The sequence below is a fragment of the Corvus hawaiiensis genome, chromosome 3, assembly GCF_020740725.1.
Source record: "Corvus hawaiiensis isolate bCorHaw1 chromosome 3, bCorHaw1.pri.cur, whole genome shotgun sequence".
Classification (NCBI taxonomy): domain Eukaryota; kingdom Metazoa; phylum Chordata; class Aves; order Passeriformes; family Corvidae; genus Corvus; species Corvus hawaiiensis.
In genome coordinates this window covers 5,921,782-5,940,360 of record NC_063215.1, presented here as the reverse complement: position 1 = coordinate 5,940,360, position 18,579 = coordinate 5,921,782, and the positions used below count along the sequence as shown (strand labels likewise).

Genomic DNA, 18,579 nt, shown 5'->3' with positions numbered 1-18,579 from the left:
TGGACAGGGCTTGGAGCGACCTGGGATAATGGAAGATGTTCCTGCCCATGGCAGAGCAGTTGGAAATTGATGATCTTTAAGGTCCCTTCCAACCAGAACCATTAGGATTCTAAGTTTATTTATCTTAAAAAAAAGTATTTGTGACTTTTTTGTTCAAAGTCCCTCTTCCTATGAGATACACCATTGTATCCGAAACAACCACCAGTAGCTGATGCTTCAGCATCTCTATTGACTTTTACTAAAACTGTGACAATTTTCTGAATACTTCTGTGTCCTGATTCCCCAGATCCTGTCACCAAGGTTCCTTCTAGTCCTTGAACGCACATGCATAGCTGCAATTGATAAATGAGAAAAGAAGATTACATGTATAAGTGATGTGACAAGTTAGGTGGCTTTTGGAAAACCGCATAAATGGGATGTTGACTTCCCTGGGAGCGAGCTGCTCCCTGCAATGCAAAAAGGCAACGCTAGAGGGGATTTTACTACCACTCTACGTGAGGCATGTGCCTCTCCCAAAAACCCTTCCAAGACATATGTTCTAGTTCAGCCACAAGATGTTGGCTACAGGCTGAGCGAAATCTATGTTTGTATGATGCAAAAGGTCAGGAGAGATTATGATAATTGTCCCTTCTGGCCATGAAACCTCTGAGTGAAATTCTGGTCCTGTCAAAGTCACGGGCAAATTTGCTGTCGATTTCACTGGGGCCAGACTCCATCCTGTGCAAGTCAGAGGGCAGCAAATGTCTGAGCCATCAAGCATCCAGCATTGGCAGTAAGAGCAGCTTTGTTGTCAGAGTCACTAATATATACTGTTAGAAAGGATTTTTAAAACATCCTATGCCCCCTTTCCCCTCTGCAGCAGGATGAAATAAATCAAGACCAGTTTTACCGGTTTCTTTTGATTTCTTCAAAGCCTCCACTAAATGCAGATTACACAACCTCCTTAGAAAGCTTGCTTTGTGTTTCATTAGTCCTATAATTACACTAGCTTTTTTCCCTCCTAAATCTTTATTGTTGCAAATTGAGCAAAATGCTTAATCCCATCCTCTGTGGGCATGAACAACAATGGATCATCATCCTCTTTGTGAAACAGTCTTATACATGCTTGAGGACTGTTATGTTGTAGTAGAACAACACATGTACATCTCATTATCTTGTTGCTGTTTGCTGTAGGTGCACAGACTGATGATTCACATTGTTTGTGATTTATGTAAAACCTCCTTTGCTTTGCCCTCACCAGCTATTCCCCATCCTGCATTTTGTGCGTTACATTTTGTTTTTCTCACATCTCGCACCTTGAGGTTTATTTTGCTCAATTTTGATTTAAGTGATTTCAGACACTTCGTTCCAACTTCTTAGCATCACTTTGAGTCTACTCCTCTCCTGGGAAATCCCAGTAACCTCTCTGTGCTCATTGTTGTCAGGAAATTTTGTAAGGTTCTGTCTGTTCCTTCCTCAGTTTTGCTAATGGAAACATTAAATATGACTCATCTTGTCACAGACATTTATGGTACCTTTATTTGTTATGTGTTTAAATGCTAACAGAAAACTTTATTATTGCTGCTCCATAAGTATTTTTTCAACTACTCATACAAGCACTTTGCAGAGGTTTCATGCAGGTCCTGTTTCCCTATTTTATTAATGAAAATACAGTCTGGATCTCATGTCATAAACCTTACAGAGGTCCGCTTCTGGGCACCTGGTGCTTCCTTCTTACCCAAAGTACTGGGAAACCTGGCAGAGAACAAAATTTACTTGGCTTAATTCATGTTATTTGTTCCTGATATGTCCATATTGTCTTTTCTTACCAACTTTAGATTTCCACATGCACTTGTGAGTTACTGTTACTCATTTGTTCCAGTATCTTTCTGTATGTTAAGTGTATGTATCTGACATCTCTTGAGTTCTTTTCTTGTTCTGTGGAGTCTCGTTCCCAATGTATTATTGATGGGTCCCCAAGAAGCAAAGATTTTAAAAGCTGTTCTCTGAGGTTGCATCCATCCACTGGCTTATGTTGGTACCCAGGATTCTGTGCCAGGATCCTGGTGAGTGATGGGAACAGTTTTTATGCTGCTTTATTAGATTGGAAAAGGCTCAGGAAGAAGTGCAAAGGATGATTGTTACTTTTCCATCAAGCCAAGAATGAAACACCTGTATTTTCAGTCCAGTATGTCCCAAAGCACAGGAACTTCGTGCACAATCTGCTATTAAGAGCTATGATAAGAATGGCAATTTCTGGTTTTGAAGAATTTCAAGATTTCACTCTAAGTTGCTCTAAGTCTAAAAACCCATTTTAAAACATTCCCAGTGTTACTAAACAGAGGCTGTGGTAGGTTTTCTGTGAGGAGGGAAACTGCAATAGTAATTTTAAAAGGAAATTTTGGCTGCTGGGTGGGCTGCTGGGCAGCCAGGAGCCCTGCGAGTCCTGCTGAGCTGCACATTGTGATCGCACAGCTTTGTGTGGTCCCAGCACCCTGCCTGTCCTCAGGGGCTGGCCAAAGACCACAACTCCAGGTGTATTCCCAAGGTGATATGGCCAAAGCCTTTGTGCATCTCCATCAGGTATTTGTCAAATTCCAAGTGAGCTCCTCAAAGAATATTCTTCCAATGGAGATTTTATTTTTCAACACTCTTTAATTTTTTGTCTAGTTGCTCAAGAAAATCAGAGTCAGTGATACTTCCCTCTTACTGAGGCTTTTAAAATCAGCTTTTCATGTTGGGTGGCTTGTGACCTGATTTGCCAAGTGTAGAGAGTTGATACTTGTGAGAAATCAGCTGCCTTCAAATTGTCTCACAAGATCTAAAACTGCTAGCCACTGTGGGAATGTCAGCCTGCATTAATACCCATCCTTTAGCCCATGTTTTGCTGACATTAAAACTATATAAATTAAAGACATCCTCTGTGTGATTTCTATCTATAGTATTGCTGGTGTTACTTAATGACTCTCACTCTTCTGGGGACTTTTCCCTTGTACATCACCCTGTGAAAGTCAGTCTTGGTGTTCAGAAATCCCTCACAGCAGAGCAGGCTGAAATATAGTCTCTTGGGGAAAAAAAAAAGGTACCAAATTTAATTAATATATATGTGTGTAAACATATATATATTTGTATATATTTGGTGTAGGAAGTTTTGTTATAGTTCCCACTACCTCTGATTATCTGATATTAATTTCTCATTAAGTTGACCCCATGCAAAAGTTAAGTAACATTTCTACAAATATAAATGAGAACAAAATAATAGCACGTTCTAGGGTATCAGACCAGTCTGTGCTCTTCTACTCTGCTGATATTTGTCAAGTCATGGAACTTTAGAAGAAAGCAGAAGAGGTGATGGAATATCATGGAATCATTTCCATATGATGAGACTATTCACCTATGTCTAGTCTGTAGTTTTCTAACCCCAAACTGCACATGACTGATTGGAGTTCTCAGACACCACAAAATTTATTTCAGAGCAAAACTTACTTCATGAAAGAGCTAGTACAGTGGCCTTTAGCTCCGACAAAGCCCTTGAGGCAACTGAGACCTATTTGTGCAGGTTGATCCCTGTACATGCAGATGTTCTGCTACCAGGACCTCAGCTGATGGGGCAGATGAATCTGGTCTTTAACTGTGAACATCCTAAGCCGTCATGAAAGAATTCTCTGGAAGAAGCCAACCTATAGGTCCGATCCCTTCCTGCCCATGCTGCCCCTCATATAAAAAGTTGAAAAATCATGATTTACCAATATAGATATCGATAATATTTGTCATGTCCTAACCACGTGATGCCCACCTGTGTTCAGCAGTTCCATCTGCTGAAAGTCCTGAATGCCTCAAGAGTACAAATTCATCTCTTCCAAAGCTGCAGAGATCTGAGAAGTGCAGTGACAGCTCCTTGGAGATCCTCAGCCCTGCTGATGTGCTGCTCAGCTGGTTGGAACCCAGTGTGAGAAGCCAGCTCCCCTCAAACTGGCCGGCAGCGCAGACCTAGTTCAGCTTATGTGCATCTAAAATACATGCCTGTATGTAATGCCAAACTTGGACAGCATTTTGGCTGGCTTTTGGGGAGCTGGCTAAAGAGACTCACCACTTCCTTTTTTTTTTGTTACTACCCTGACAATCCTTCAGGCACATGCTCTATTTTTATTTGACATATATGCACATGGTTCATTTCCATGTGTGTGTTATTAGGGACATATTCCTGCTCTGTCTTGCTCTCCCTTGGAAGGCTGCTGCCCACAGCTTCTCCCAGCAAAATGAAATCTCAGGAAAAATCCAATGAAGTTAAAATGCTGCACAGCAAATTTATTATTGTTTTTGTAGGCCCATATTCAGGAAAGTACTTAAGTATGTGCTTAAGTCCTATTGAAGTCAACAGGACTTAAGAACATGCTTAAAGTCAAGCATATACTTCCTCTGAATTCAGATGTATTTCAGCACATGCTTAAATGCTTTTCTGAACCAGAGCCACAGTCAACAGGAGTGTCCTGTGACACACAGGGTTTGTGTGATGAGATTTACTTCTTACTTGAGACCTACCAGTGCTGCCCTATGAATGCACAGTTCTTACCTTGCCTCTCTGTTGGTGGCACTCCAAAAAGCTCGCTGGATTTTGCATTTGGAGGAGAAGTTGGGAAAGAAAAAAAGACAAGAAAATGGAAAAAAATAACCCTTGCTAAAGCAATACCTTGGCATGTCTGATCTCACGTTGCAACCCATGGGTTTTCCCTACAATGAAGATTTGTGCTATTGTGTGTGTGGTATAATTACTGAGACTTTTTTTTTCTTAATAGCACAATAAATAGGATATTTCCTGGCCTGCTTTGCATTTCCAATAGGATTTTCACTTCCCCTTTGGGTTCTGAGTGTAAGGAGAGTAAGTGTCAAAAGGCAGGAGCTTTCCCAGTTTTAAAACAGAGAGGGTGTAACCATGTGTAATGTGAGCCTTGATTTTGATTGTAGGGATGATGAAATCAAATCCCTCCTTAATCCATACTGAGAAACATTGAGGTGAATTAGCCTGCTTGTTTCTGTTAACTTGTTCAAATCCTTTTGAAAAAGAAATGTGTTTTAGTGTCATCAAAAATATCTCCCTGCTTTACCCCACAGTCTAACAGACCCCTGGACCATGTGCAGAGTGACCCTAATGCAGTGAAAGGAGAAGAAGAATAAATAAACCCAAATACATTATTTTCCTGGAAAAAACACAGTGCTTTGCCATACGGAATTCTTTCCAGAGCTGCCATTTTAAAGCTAGATGCTTAGTCATTATTAATGATGGTATATTTCTTTAAAGTTCTATATTTTGGGAAAAACTGAAACTTGCCTTTTTTTCCTCCCTTAAGGTTAGTTAAATAATATACAGTTGTCTGTGTGTATTGCAGTCCCCATGTATGTACAGTTGGAGTATTTTTGGAATATGTGTGGAAGTTTATTCCAGTTATTTCATTTATAGCAAAGTGTTAGCTTGAACTTAAGAAGAGCTCCTGTTCACATCTTTCAGCTGTGCTGTGCAGTGCTTGGAGGCTTTTGATATTGCCATGACTTTACAAAAATACTTGACACAAGTTCATAAAATCACTGAGACTGTTTTTTCTCCCTCCCAGAACCTCCTTAATTTTGTTAATTGATAATGTGTCCATGCAGCCCCCACACATTGCAGCACACAAATGTCATTAAGGTTTAATTAATTCATTAAAAATAGCTGAACTATTTGAGGAGGAGCACCTTATAATTAATAAAGGGGAACATGTTGTTCATTCTTGCCGTTACTGAGATAAAGGGAAGCAGCTGGTCTGACAGTAGGCTTTTCCTGACGTGATTATACTGGGTTCCAGGGCAGCACCTTGCATCACTTGGTGTGAAGGACAGAAATGGCTGGAGATTAAGTAGAAAAGCATACTTTTTGAGTAGGTAAACTAATAAAATTATGTTTGTGGGAAGCAATGGGAGCACAGAGTGATGTTTCCAAGATGAAGAAACCTAAGTCTCTAGAAATTCTGTCTCCAGAAACTCCAGACTTTTCTATTTCTGGGATCCATGTTCATCCCAGTTAAGACACTCAGTGGATTCAGTCAAAGTGAAAGGTGGACACATTCATCTTTCCAATGTGCATCTTGGCCTTGCCCACACAGGAGACCTTCCCTTGGGCACCTAAATTAAAACTTCAGTGGTATGAGCACTGATTGGCCAAAGAGTCTGGCCCAGCAAATCCTCAAATCTGTTTTATTTTTTCATGGTCACTATGGGAATTTGCCTTTTCAGGTGAGGCTCTGCTCTGTTGGGAGTGCACTTTAACAACTCTTATCTCCTTTATCCTAGGGCCCACAAAGCTTCAAGTCTGTCCCTAGCTGCAGTCTTTTAATTAGAATTGTCAGTACTGTCCCTAGTTGCAATCATTGTATCAGAAATATCCAGCATTACTGGCAGGGAGAGTGCATATGTCACCAACTTGCTCCATTTTATAAGTGCATCATCACTTTTACTGTGTTTCAGGGAAGCTGCATGAGAAAGATTTTGTGAACAACAGCAGGGATAAATGATGGTTCTCCAGCGTATCAATTATTTGTTCTTTTCTTTCCATCCACTGCTTGAGTTCTTGATCTTGATGAAGGTATTATTTAATTCCTGCCTTTCTGAGCTGTTACCCTTGGACAGTTATGTAATAGGTTTGTATTTAGGCACTAGTAGGGTGCTTTAAAAAAGCTGTTTTTCTTTGAAGCTCAGAGTGACTAAGCCTGGCAAGTTTTCACTTCTTTCTCATCTCCTCCTGGTAGTTAATAGACTTCACAAGGGATCTCAAAACACTCTGATAAGCCTTTGAAGTTGTTACCTACTAAGGTTTTGCTCTCTCTGTGTGCTGAACATTGAATTACTGACTGCTGTTAGAAGCAATGAGAAAGGCTTCACAAAACCGACAGAGCCTTGCCTATAATTTCCACAGAAAAAGAGCTGAATAATGGATAAATTGTGTTGCTGGGGAGATTTTGATTCTGTTCCCTCCTCTGTCACCAGTTTGCCTTGTGATTTGTGGTAGCATTTTCAGTTATGCCAGTCACATGAGATCAAAACCCATGAGTCAGTCTCCACCCAAATCATGAGCCTGGCTTCCAGATCCCGGAGCTTTGAACAGAGATCATACCGTACTTTTTCTTTAGTTTGCCTTTTGTTCTTGGAATTTCCTCTGACTATTCCCAATGTGTCTCTAGCAATAAATGTTTCCCATTGCTTTGGAAGTGTTGAGAAGGATTTTTGACCATTTGGGGCTGTTGGAGGCCTCGTTTGACCTACACAATGATTTTATTTTGATTGCCAAGTGAATCTTATTTCTTCCAGATTTCACATCTTTTTTCTTTTCCCAATGACTTCTACACTCCTTAGCCCCACACAATCCATCACTTCTGTTTCTTCCTTGTCATTATCATTCTTCCAGGCACATTCTGTAGCTCTTGGGGATGTCCTGTGCTAAGAGTTGGTCTCAATGATCCTTGTTGGTCCCTTCCAACTCAGCAGATTCTGTGATTCAGCTGATTCTGTGATTCAGCTGCTCTGCTTTCCTTTAGTCCTCTGGTCTGGAGATGGTTTTTCACCATTCCCTTGAAGGACAGAGAACGTATAAGAAGATGCAGGTCTAAGTAACCCTTAACCTTTGCATGAGAATAAACAATTGGGGAGAGCAGGGAAATGGTGTTCCTGTGTCTTTCCTGAAAAAGATGAAATTGTGATTTATGACTAAGATGGTCAAAAAAACAAGGGGAAAATTGGTGTCATATCACTATTTTCTCCCATAGCATTTGCCTCTTTTCAGGAAGGGTAAGAAGTCAAAAGTTCCTGGCAATGGTTTAACAAGCTAAATCCAAATCAAAAAATGTGACTTTGCAGTAATTATGGCATGCACTATGGTGGTGCCTGGTATTCCCATGGTGACATTGTTGCTGTTGCCATGAAATTTGCAGAACAGAGCTAATGATTAAATTAAGAAAATTTTGCAGAACCAGGCTACTCACACCTCAGGTAGAATGCTCATCCTCCCGCCCTACCACTCCTTCACCCACATTGTTTGTTGATCCTTGCCTATGCCATGTGCCAGACATATTGCAGATCCATAATATCAAGTAAAACTGCAGCCAAACTGTTCCCCCTTATATCCAAGTACCTCTAGAGTCTCAGTGCTTGAAACTGAATCTGAACCCAGATCACAACTCTTTACACAGCTCTAAACTTTGCGACAGGTTGCCTCCAAGCCTTGAATTCACAGTCCCTCTATAGTTTAGTGACAGGACATGTGGAATTTGTTTTTAAACCCAGAATCATCAAAAGCTTCATTCAAGACATGAAAAAGATTCTTGATGCCCACCAGCAAATCTTTTGGCTGAACATTTCACAGGCAAGGCCTGAATTTGTACCAACTGGCCATGTCTCAAAATGTTTCTAGTTGTGCTGGGGATGTTTCACAAGCTGCAATAATTAGAAGTGATTCTTTAAGACAAAGAAATGCTACCTCACAGCTTGAATATTAATAAGAGAAAATTTATGAGAGCCAACAGACTCATATAATATTGTCTCCAGCAGAGAAGGGCATTTAGTTGCTTAGCTCTTTCATCAGCCATTTTCAGACACACACTATGCATAAAATACAGTTATGCAACCCATGTGGGTCAACAACGGAAGGTTGGTTGCTTCATCAGGATTATAAGAATCTTTTAAACACAATGGTATCGCAAATTAAAATGGAAATCTATCAAAACCATTATTGTCCTGAAAGCTTTGGCCGCAAGTATAATTATTGTAGAAGGATGTTGCCCTTGGCCGCAGGTTTGGCTCAGTTCAGCTGGTGTTATTTGTATCTCTCCATGGCTCAAAGTTAGAATTTACATGGCTAAGGACCATAAATTTTTAAAAGGAAAAAATAGGCTGTTTCCTCAATGCTAACACTAGCAGTTTTGTATTGTTGTGTAGTGGCTTGTAGGCAACTCATTAGATACTAGAGATAGGAACAGACTGAGTGTGGTGGCTGAAACCTGCCTTGAAGCTCAGAAGATTCAGAGGGAGATTTCTGTCTGGACCAGGCTGTTTGTGTCTGAGGCAGTTGTTGATGTTAACCAGAGCAAGGCAATGTCCAGAGTTCTTGGGTTTAACTCTAAAGTAGGTGTTTTAGATAGTAAAACAGTGAAGCAGATACTGAGCTGATAAAAACTGCAGTCCACAGACTTAAATAGAGCAGAAAGCAGGTCCTGAGTTTGTCCACCCTGTCCATGAAGCAGACAGTCCTGTAGGGATGAGAGTAATTGAAAGAATACCCTGGATGTTGCTTGCCATCAGCAAGGACCACATCTCCTTACAGCTGCCCTCAGGAGAGGCTCCATGTTGCATCCTTGATCTCCTGTCAAAGGCTGAATCCTGCAGTAACTCCATTCTTGTGTTGATGATAAACTATATTAAATAACAGGCACTGCTAGTTATTTTTAAAATGCTTATTTTTCTTTCAACATCCGCTTTTCCGTCTTGAGGGAAGTAAATGGGTAACAAGTCTGAAATCCATTTTTCCTCTCCTGTCCCGCAGGCTGGTATAGATGGAGAAAGCATTGGGAACTGCCCATTTTCCCAGCGTCTCTTCATGATTCTGTGGCTCAAAGGAGTTGTGTTCAATGTCACCACTGTTGATCTGAAAAGGTAAAAATTGTTCAGTTTAATTGAAAATAGTTGTATGATGCAGTGTTTGCACTACAGAAAGACCCCTCCAAGTTAAATCAGATTTTTATCTGGCCTAGAGAGCCTGTGGTGCACAACAAAATAGTTGGGATTCAGGTTTGGTTGTTGGTTTTTTTCTTTTACTTGTGGAATGTTTTTATATTAACAGGGTGCTTGGGGTAGTTTCAAAGTCTTCTAACCACAAATTACAGGAGAGAGAGAGAAAAAAAAAAAAAGGCAGACTGATTTTGTAGGAACTATAAATATCTGTGCAACTACCCGACCATAAAGATTAGTGATTTCATGACTTTTTCTCTGCTTGCAGAAAGCCAGCTGACCTGCACAATCTGGCTCCTGGGACCCACCCACCTTTCCTGACATTTAATGGAGAAGTCAAGACAGATGTTAACAAGATTGAGGAATTCTTGGAAGAGATTCTTGCGCCTCCAAAGTAAGACCTTCAGATTTTTTTTCAGTCAATATTCCATTTCCTAGGAATGAAAGATGTCCTAAGAAGAGTTCCTAAAAAGCACTCCTACAACTTTTATTTACAGGAGTTATATTTATTTATGAAACTTGCTGCTTCAGTGAGATGACTTCCATGTGTGAAGGTTACTTGTGTGACTAATAACTGCAGAATGTTTTCTCTGTACACATTTCAGGATGCCCTTGTATGCAGAATTAAGGAGACCAGTACTAGAAAAATTTTGTAGGGGTCTGGTGGCCACATTTTGCAAAACTAAAAATAGCTTGGAATAGATGCTGAGAATTGCCACACAAAATATCTGTGCCAGGAAAAGCATTTTACAGTGAAAAACTAGAGGTTTCTGAGCTGTATGGTGTGTTAGGAAGGTTGGAAGGGGAACTGATTACAGAGGACTAGAGGCTCTGGAGGCAGAAAAGTGCTCATTATTCTAGTCAAGAAATGACAAGAGCCCATGACTGGAAGCTATAACCAAACTAATTCAGATTAGAAATAAGGCCCAGATTTTTTCAGTATGAAAAAGCTACCAATGAAAGGTTTAGATTTACCAGATATGCCTTACTTAGTCAAACGTTTTGGACTTTATACAAGGATAATGGGAAAAAGAAATAGTTGGCTTGTGAGTTGGACCTTAGAATCTATGAATCAATCAAATTTGGCTTGCTTCCTTATGAAGCATTTTTACCTCCAAGTGAATCAGCAGCTATAGGCCTGTCCTGAGGCAAGAGATCAGGTATTTAAATTTTCTATACTCTGCTCCAAGACCACTGAAGCCAGTAGGAATCATTAGTTTGTGTTTATCTTTCAAATCAATATATTCATTTTTACTAAATGTCTATAAAAAACAGTGCAGAGACTGGAACATTTATGTTCCTTCACGTGGTTAATCCTAACACCAGTTGCTATTCCATCCTGGAGTACATTTTCAGTGCAGAGGATTAGACACGACTGCCATTCATAATGGAGAGAGCTGGCTGCCAAACTCCCCTGCACCTTTCTGGAAATTTATGCTTCCTTCTGATTTAAGGCTGATTTTGGGTTGTGGTTACATAAAGCACAAGTGCAATTACCTTTGTCTTGACACCATCCCTGTGTAACTCCCCACACGCCTGCCTTGACAGACAGATCACAGATATGGTTAAGAGTGTCTTGCCAAGCTGTTGTTTTGAGATAATGAGTGTTAATTACAGTTCTTCACACAGGAAGTTTTTCTCTCCTCTTGTAAATTATATTTGTAGCCATCACTGTGGTGCTGGTACCAAGATGTAAGTCTCCACTTTTGCCTTTTCAGGTACCCCAAGCTGGCTGCTAAGCACCGGGAATCAAACACTGCTGGAATTGATATATTTTCCAAATTTTCTGCATACATCAAAAACACCAAGCAGCAGGATAATGCTGGTGAGTATGACCACTGCCAAATGTGCCAGGGAGTTTGTGTGCTTAGAAGTGGAAGAATTTTGCCATTCTCTCATCATTTTATTGTAAACTCTGTTCAGATGACATCAGGTAGGTCTGCTGATCAGCTTGAGGTGGGTGGTTAGGTGGGCTCAACTCACATGTCCACAGTTGAATTAACTAATCTGTAGTAGTAAATAAAAGAGACACAGAGTGTTTGGTAGCCTCTTTACCGACAGCCATGACATGTTCCTGTCCAGACAGCCCAGTTTCCTCGCCAGAACAGGATCCCTAACTGCTTACTGGAAGAGACTGGTGGCCTGTGCTACCTCTTCTACTCTGCCCAGGCACTGCTTAGAGGAGTGTGTGTTGACTGGACCCAAACCTGTGAGAGCAGCTCATGCTTTATTAGATGTTGTCATTGGGCTCTTGGCCCAATGACATAAGAGTGATTATGTTACACTGTCGTAGCAAATGTGCTCACACAAACCGAGTTATATCAGGACATTCCATACAAAGTAATTAAAAGAAGTGAATTTAAGAAATATAATTGCACTCTGTAAGCTCCAGATTTTCCTTCACGTTTGTTTATGAAAAGAAAGAGTCCCCCAGAAGCTGGATGCCATTCATATTTACATGCATCCCACACCTTCTTCTTAAAATTGCTGTTTTCTCCACATTCCTTTCACCTCAGAGAGGCAAGATTTCAGCAAGTCTGAGCTCCTGTTGCTCCATAAATCTGTGGATTTACACATCCCTATCCCTTGAGCTGCCCTAGTAGAATATTTGCAGTCATTCACTGATATATCTCCTACCTTGTATTACTGGTTTCACAGACAGAGACCTAAGGCAAGTTGAATGCAATGTGCTAATATGTATCATTTAGAAAAAACTAGATTTTGCAGGTTCCAGCTCTGCCACACATTTCATCTGTGCAATTATATTTCATTGCCCGGGGCTGACCCATGAGATAAAAGTGGGTAAATGATGATTTATGTCAGATAACAATCTTCTCTGTAATATTTTTGTGTTGTTAACAGAAGGAAATAATTATAGCACTTCACTTTTCAGTGATGCTAAAAACTTGGGGGTTTTTTTGTCTAATGCTAATGGGGTGCTCAGTTAACCTCTGTAGGAAGTTGTAAAAGGAAGATAAATTAAGAGTTAGACTAAATAGATGTAACAATGAAAGTAAAATATCTTGGCCATTTACAAGGAATTTTTATGGTCTGCTCTGCCACTGTAAATCTTCAGCTGTGCTGCCCCACGTGCACAGTCCCAACTCTCGCTTCTCAGTGACTGCAATATTCAAATCCCTGGGCTCCCAAGGGCTGGCATCTCCAGCCAAGAATAAATGGCTGTCCTAAAGGTGTCTGCATCTGGCCATAAGCAGGGGTGGAATTCAAGGTCTGATATCCACTACAGTGAGATAAGGAATCTAACCCTGCAAAGCACTCCACATTTTCAGAAGCTGCAGTATGATTAAAGGGAGCTTTCCCTAGTCCTGCATAACAAACCCTTGGTTTAGGTACTCTTGTAAATGACAATTAAGCACACCAAGGTTATAGGGACAAGAGCTGTTAAGCTGCAGAAGAGACCCAATCTTTGCTCCCTGCAAACATCCTCACTCCATTTTTGTTAGCTGGTTCCTGCTCCTGTCTTATCCAGACACTGCAGTCTCTGAATGTACTGATGCTCAACTTTCCTCGTCAAAGTAGAGAAAAGCTTTTAGCTTAATTCTAGCTGGAGTGCTGCACTGCAAGGAGAATAAAGCAGAGATGGGCAGAGTAGAACTGGATCTTTCTATCTATAACTATGTTCTTTCTATCAATGAAGTTAAGTCCCTGACGACCTTGGGGTCCCTGGGACTGTCAGTGCAGACCTCAATTTCAGCAGAGTAATTGACTTTCAGTTTTCAAGGGCTAAGGCAGAATAGTTTCTCCCTTATCCCGGGGAAGTTTTACTCACCTTCTGTCCAGTTCATCTGAACAGCAGCACTTATTCTGAAGGCTGACTTGGATGGAAGAGAATGAGTTAGTCAAAAAGTAATTGTGTTAAATTTCTTGAGCATTGAAATGACTGTGTGCGAAGAGGAAAGGAGAGCAACACCATGTACATATTTCTTAATGAACCTATTTATTTTTGATTGGTATTTTGTAAATATTTGTAAAATTGCAACAGTGATTCAAAAGGGATCTGGGGCCCTAGCCCTGATCTGTTGTGTATCATTTTACAACAGGTCCTGCTGCATTATTCAAAATAATAGAATAGAATCCCAGAATCCCAAAAGCTGCAAAAGACCTTGAAATCATCAAGTCCAACCTCTGATCACGACCCTGCCAATTAAAGCATAGCACTGAGTCCCACGTTCAGTCACTTCTTGAAACTTCCAGGGATGGTGACTCCACCACCTCCCTGGGCAGCCTATTCCAGTGCTTAACAGCCCTTTCAGTGACTAAATTCTTCTTGATGTCCAGCCTGACCCTCCCCTAATACATCTTGGGGCTTCCTATTGGAGTAAATAATTTTTATATTATATTAATATTATAGTATATTATCTTTATATATATCAAATAAATTTTATGCATTTGTTTTTATATATTGCAATATTATATTTGTATTGTATTATATGATAATTTTATTTTTCCTATATAACAGCAGAAGTAGGTGTATATAGTTCTGTGACAATAAAAAGAATTTTATAAACATAAAATATAATAACTTAGGTGAAGTCCCTTTCCCTGTCTCCACATGAGCAGGTGAGATCCAAAAAGAATAGAAATGGCTGCTTGTGATTATCATAAATGCTTTCTGTAGCTCCCAGCTCGAGATAAGGGTAATGTGTGTCTCATAGTCATCTTCTATATCCTAGCTCCAGCTGACTCCAGTGCTTGGGTTAATCTGGAAAGCCACACCGGTGACTGGAACATCAGTTGCACATGATCAAAACACAAGTAGAGAAAGAGTTGGTAGTAAATTAAAAATAGATTATAGAACCCAGATCATTATATAAACAATAATTTGGATTTATTTTAATTGGCAATAGGGTGGTGTTGGATAGCAAGGTGGCTAAAGCGCCAAACATCAAGCACCAAACATTGTTTAAATTACGTTCTCTTAACTCAGGATTCAGGGAAGTGAATTCAATAAGGCGTGGGAAATCAGGCTGGGAGTTTGTGGCACCAGCCTATCTCTAGCTGTGAGAAATGTGGGTTAGGTGTAATTGTGTGTGACCATTCCTTTTAGGGTACTGGTTTAGGGCAGGTCGTGTGGTCTGTGCAACGTGAGCTCTCACCCCAGCCTGGGGCTGTTACATCTCTGCAGAGAAGTGGCACAAAGTGTTTGGGATAGTTAGTGATATTTATGCAGCATGAGGGTATTGGATATGAGAATTGCTGAGAATCTAATGCACACCGAAGAGAAGCCCAAGCTGCTGTCTCTCCCAGTGGAGTTTGCAGCCGGGGCCATGCAGAAATGTCACACTGCAGGTGATGCCACTGCTGGCTGTGTCACTGTGGTATTTCCTGTCCTGATAGCGCTGGGGAGATGGCACTGCTAACACAGTCTGTAGCCTTTACATAGCTAAATGATTTTTTCTTTTTTTTTTTCCCCCTGATAGTGGAAAAGTTACTGAAGACAATAAGAGATTGTTAATTTATTGTTTTAGTGTCTGTCTGACTCCTCGTATGGGAATGAACAGATGCAAGGATACATTTGTACCTCTGTTTCTAAGATTGCGACACCCTCTGCTGGCAAATATGTGAATGTATAAAGCAAGCAGCTCTCTGCACAAGCGGCTTTACAATCAGGGCCGAAACATCCCGTTAACAAAACAGGGTTCTTTCTGTCAAGACAGTTTCCTCTTGCAAATGCAACATCGTCAAAAGAGAAGTGCTTCAGAGTAACCTATCAATTTTGACAAAGTTTTCATGGAAAAAATAATGTTTTCTCTGGATGAGTTAAATTGTCTTTGAAGTAAAAATGCTTTAACATTACAGAGAAAAATAGTGGGGTTTTTTTCTGGATTCATGCAGTAGTTCATTAGCCACACACCGTTATGTTTTATGCTTGGCACAGAAGCAGGTGATAACCTTCTCCTGTAAGTCTGCATGGCAATATGTTACTGATAATGATTCATTTACTTACCAAAGGTATTTGGCAGTGAGGCTGCCCTGATTTAATAGTTCCCTGAATTTCTGATTCTTTTTTTCCATCTTTGTTTTCCTAACTTTTCTGTCTTATAAAAACGTTGAAAGTTTTGGAATGGGCTGGCGAGGGCTGTAAGCCCAGAAGCAAACGTGCTCATGCCATATCAAAGTCCCACTACTTTTAAGCTTCTTGAAAGGGAAGAAATTGATTCCAGATTCTCAGGATGTGGCAAGCTGTGTTTAAAGAAAGTGTGTGCATTTATTATTTCAAGTCAGTTCAATCAGAACTTGATTCCTTCCACCCCCTGTGCCACTTGATAATTTTATAACAGGCCTGTTTGAAGGAGTCATCTCCTTGTTGTGGGATTAGATCTGTGTCTCAGTAGAACAACTGGATTATTCAGTTCTCCAGCTGTTGTCACCACACTTCACCCCTTGTACCTGAAATGACAAGTGCTCATTCACACACGGACAGGAGTCCTTGGGAGGGTTCAGTGACAATAGTCTTGAAAATTATTCCCTGGATTCTCTTGCTCAGGTTTTCACGGCCAATTTGAGAGTTTTTTGTTGCTTAGTGATTGTTTAATATTGAGAAGGAGGTCTTGTCTGAGCACAGGAAAGTAAATTGAGGTCTTGTGTGTTTACTTTGGTTCCTCTGTTTGATGCTGAGCAAGTCACTCACTCTCTGTACAGTCACCAGCGTAGCAACAATTTATGTATTCATAGGAGGAGGGTGAAATCTAATTAATTGGAATGCTGTGTACATAGCATCCTGCTTATTATTTTTACTTGCTAGACTGTGTACTGCAAACTGAGGGGACAGCCTGAAGTAACCACCCATTAACTGTCCCGCCTAAAATTGTGAGTTCTTTGGCTCGTAGAATGAGCCCTTTGATTTCATGTAGGAGCTTAAAAAGTTGTTCTTGAATTGAGTTCTTAGGGGGCACCAGCTCCAGTGTGGGTGGGCGCATTCATTAGTGGTACGGAAGGATATTTCACTGTACAGCTCCTCAGAAGGCGCTGAGCTGGGAGACCACCAACATGATTTCATGCGGAGGAATTTCCAGCCGTCTGACCAGAGGACTCTGCTTGTCTGGTTTGGATTTACATCAAGAGGCCAAAAATAAAAGCGCATTTAAATCATTAACTCACATGTGATTAAATGCTGTTCACCTCTTTCAGTAGCTCCATCACACTTTGTGGTTTGGTGCGTGAGGTGGGAAATGTCTCCCTCAGTGTGCTGTGTATGTACACGTGCAGTAGAAATGCACACACACGTACAGGGCTGGAATTAAAACTGCCCTACATCAGTTTTACACTGTGGAGTTAGTCCTGCTAAGTGGAGGGTCAGACCCATAGCACAGGTATGTGCACAGGCTCAGTGGTGCACCCTGATCCTTCCTAGTAGCCATCACATGCCTCTTGTAAAAAGCAGAAAGTCTGTTCACTCCAGACCCCAGCTTAGAATATTCACAGCAATACCAACTCCGTGGTCAGACCCTCTGTGGCACTGAGGCAGGGCTAGGAGCTTCGTGATATGGTGGGGCAGGCTGTGACATCCTGAAAAGTCTGGACTGGTCTGGCTCCAGAAGCAGGAGAGCAAAACATCTGTCCCCAAGGCATGTCCCTGTGTGGTGGGGAAGGGCAGGGAGTCAGCTCTCTTCCTTCCAGCCTGGCTTCTCTCAGCCAAAGGCGTCAGATTATAACTGTAACTGTGATATGGCTTCTCCTGAGTCTTTCATCCTTCTGACCTGTTCTGTGCCTAAAGGCTTCACCCTGTGCCCACCAAAGCTCCTGGCAAAGCTGCTCTTGAGTTTGCCAGAGCAAGATTAAAAACCTGTTCAAATACTCTTGTATTGGTGGGAAGTTTCCTGTCACCGGGATCTTGGATCAGACACTAATTTGGGACCAACATTAATGCTTTATGCTTTTTGAACAGATTTTCAAGGTGCCATATAAATACATAGGTATAAATATATAAATATGTGTGTGATGTCTGTGTATCAACTTGGCATTAAATGTTTTTCTTCCTGTTCTTTACTTGAAGAATTTCCACTTCATTTTCCACTTTAAACCCCACGTCTGTCCAAGGCCCAGCACAAATCACAATTTTTCCTGTGTTGTGACAGTACCAAGTTTTCTCTGTCATACAATCAGGAAGGACTTGAAAGAGCTTTTAAAATTGTTTTAAAGAGAAGCATTTGCTTTGTGATGGAACACATCAGGATGACAGTTCTAGTGGAAGGTGTCCCTGCCCCTGGCAGGGAAGTTGGAAATAGGTGACCTTTAAGGTCCCTTCCAACCCAGGCCATTCCATGATTCCATGTTGATTCCATGATTCTTTAATTTTGGCCTTTGAAGCACAAAAAAAAAAAAAAAAGCTATTTCAGAACATTTTAAACGAGTTTTTATTACTCCCCCTGAGCTGAATAACGTTGGGCTCATGGTAGCTAAAGTGCTTGGCAGCTTTACAAAACCAGCCCTAATATAAAAAATACCTAGTCTTTAAAACATATGTAAAATAGCTTTTCTGCAACATTTGTGGCACATAAAGTACCAAATACATGTTGGTGAGTGTGATATAAAGCTTTTATTGCCATTCGTTTGGGATACCCACATAACTCACTCATGATATGCTAATAAAACTGTTCACTCTGTCTCCTTGTTAAAACACACATATAAAGACCACTAAAACTGTGGTGATAGCTTTGTGCTAACTTGTTAAGAAGTGCTGCAAGTTGCATTTATCATCTGTCCCAAATTGCTTTATCTGCATTCTGCCCAGTAATCAAAGACTAAAATGCCCAGGAACAGCAGTTTGCAAAATAAGTTTTCTTGTGAAATAACTTTTTGAAAGTTCTCCTCAAAATCATGCTGGCT

General features: G+C 40.7%; 1 protein-coding gene across 2 annotated transcripts in view; it reads left to right on the top strand.

Moving 5' to 3' along the window:
- CLIC5 (chloride intracellular channel 5) overlaps positions 1-18,579 on the top strand; it is a 79,693-nt gene that overhangs the window by 37,556 nt on the left and 23,558 nt on the right. For both annotated transcript variants that reach the window (XM_048298746.1, XM_048298747.1), the window contains exons 2-4: positions 9,545-9,654; positions 9,998-10,123; positions 11,448-11,554. In XM_048298746.1, the coding sequence (XP_048154703.1) occupies positions 9,545-9,654; positions 9,998-10,123; positions 11,448-11,554 (343 nt within the window). The remainder of the gene's footprint in view (positions 1-9,544; positions 9,655-9,997; positions 10,124-11,447; positions 11,555-18,579) is intronic.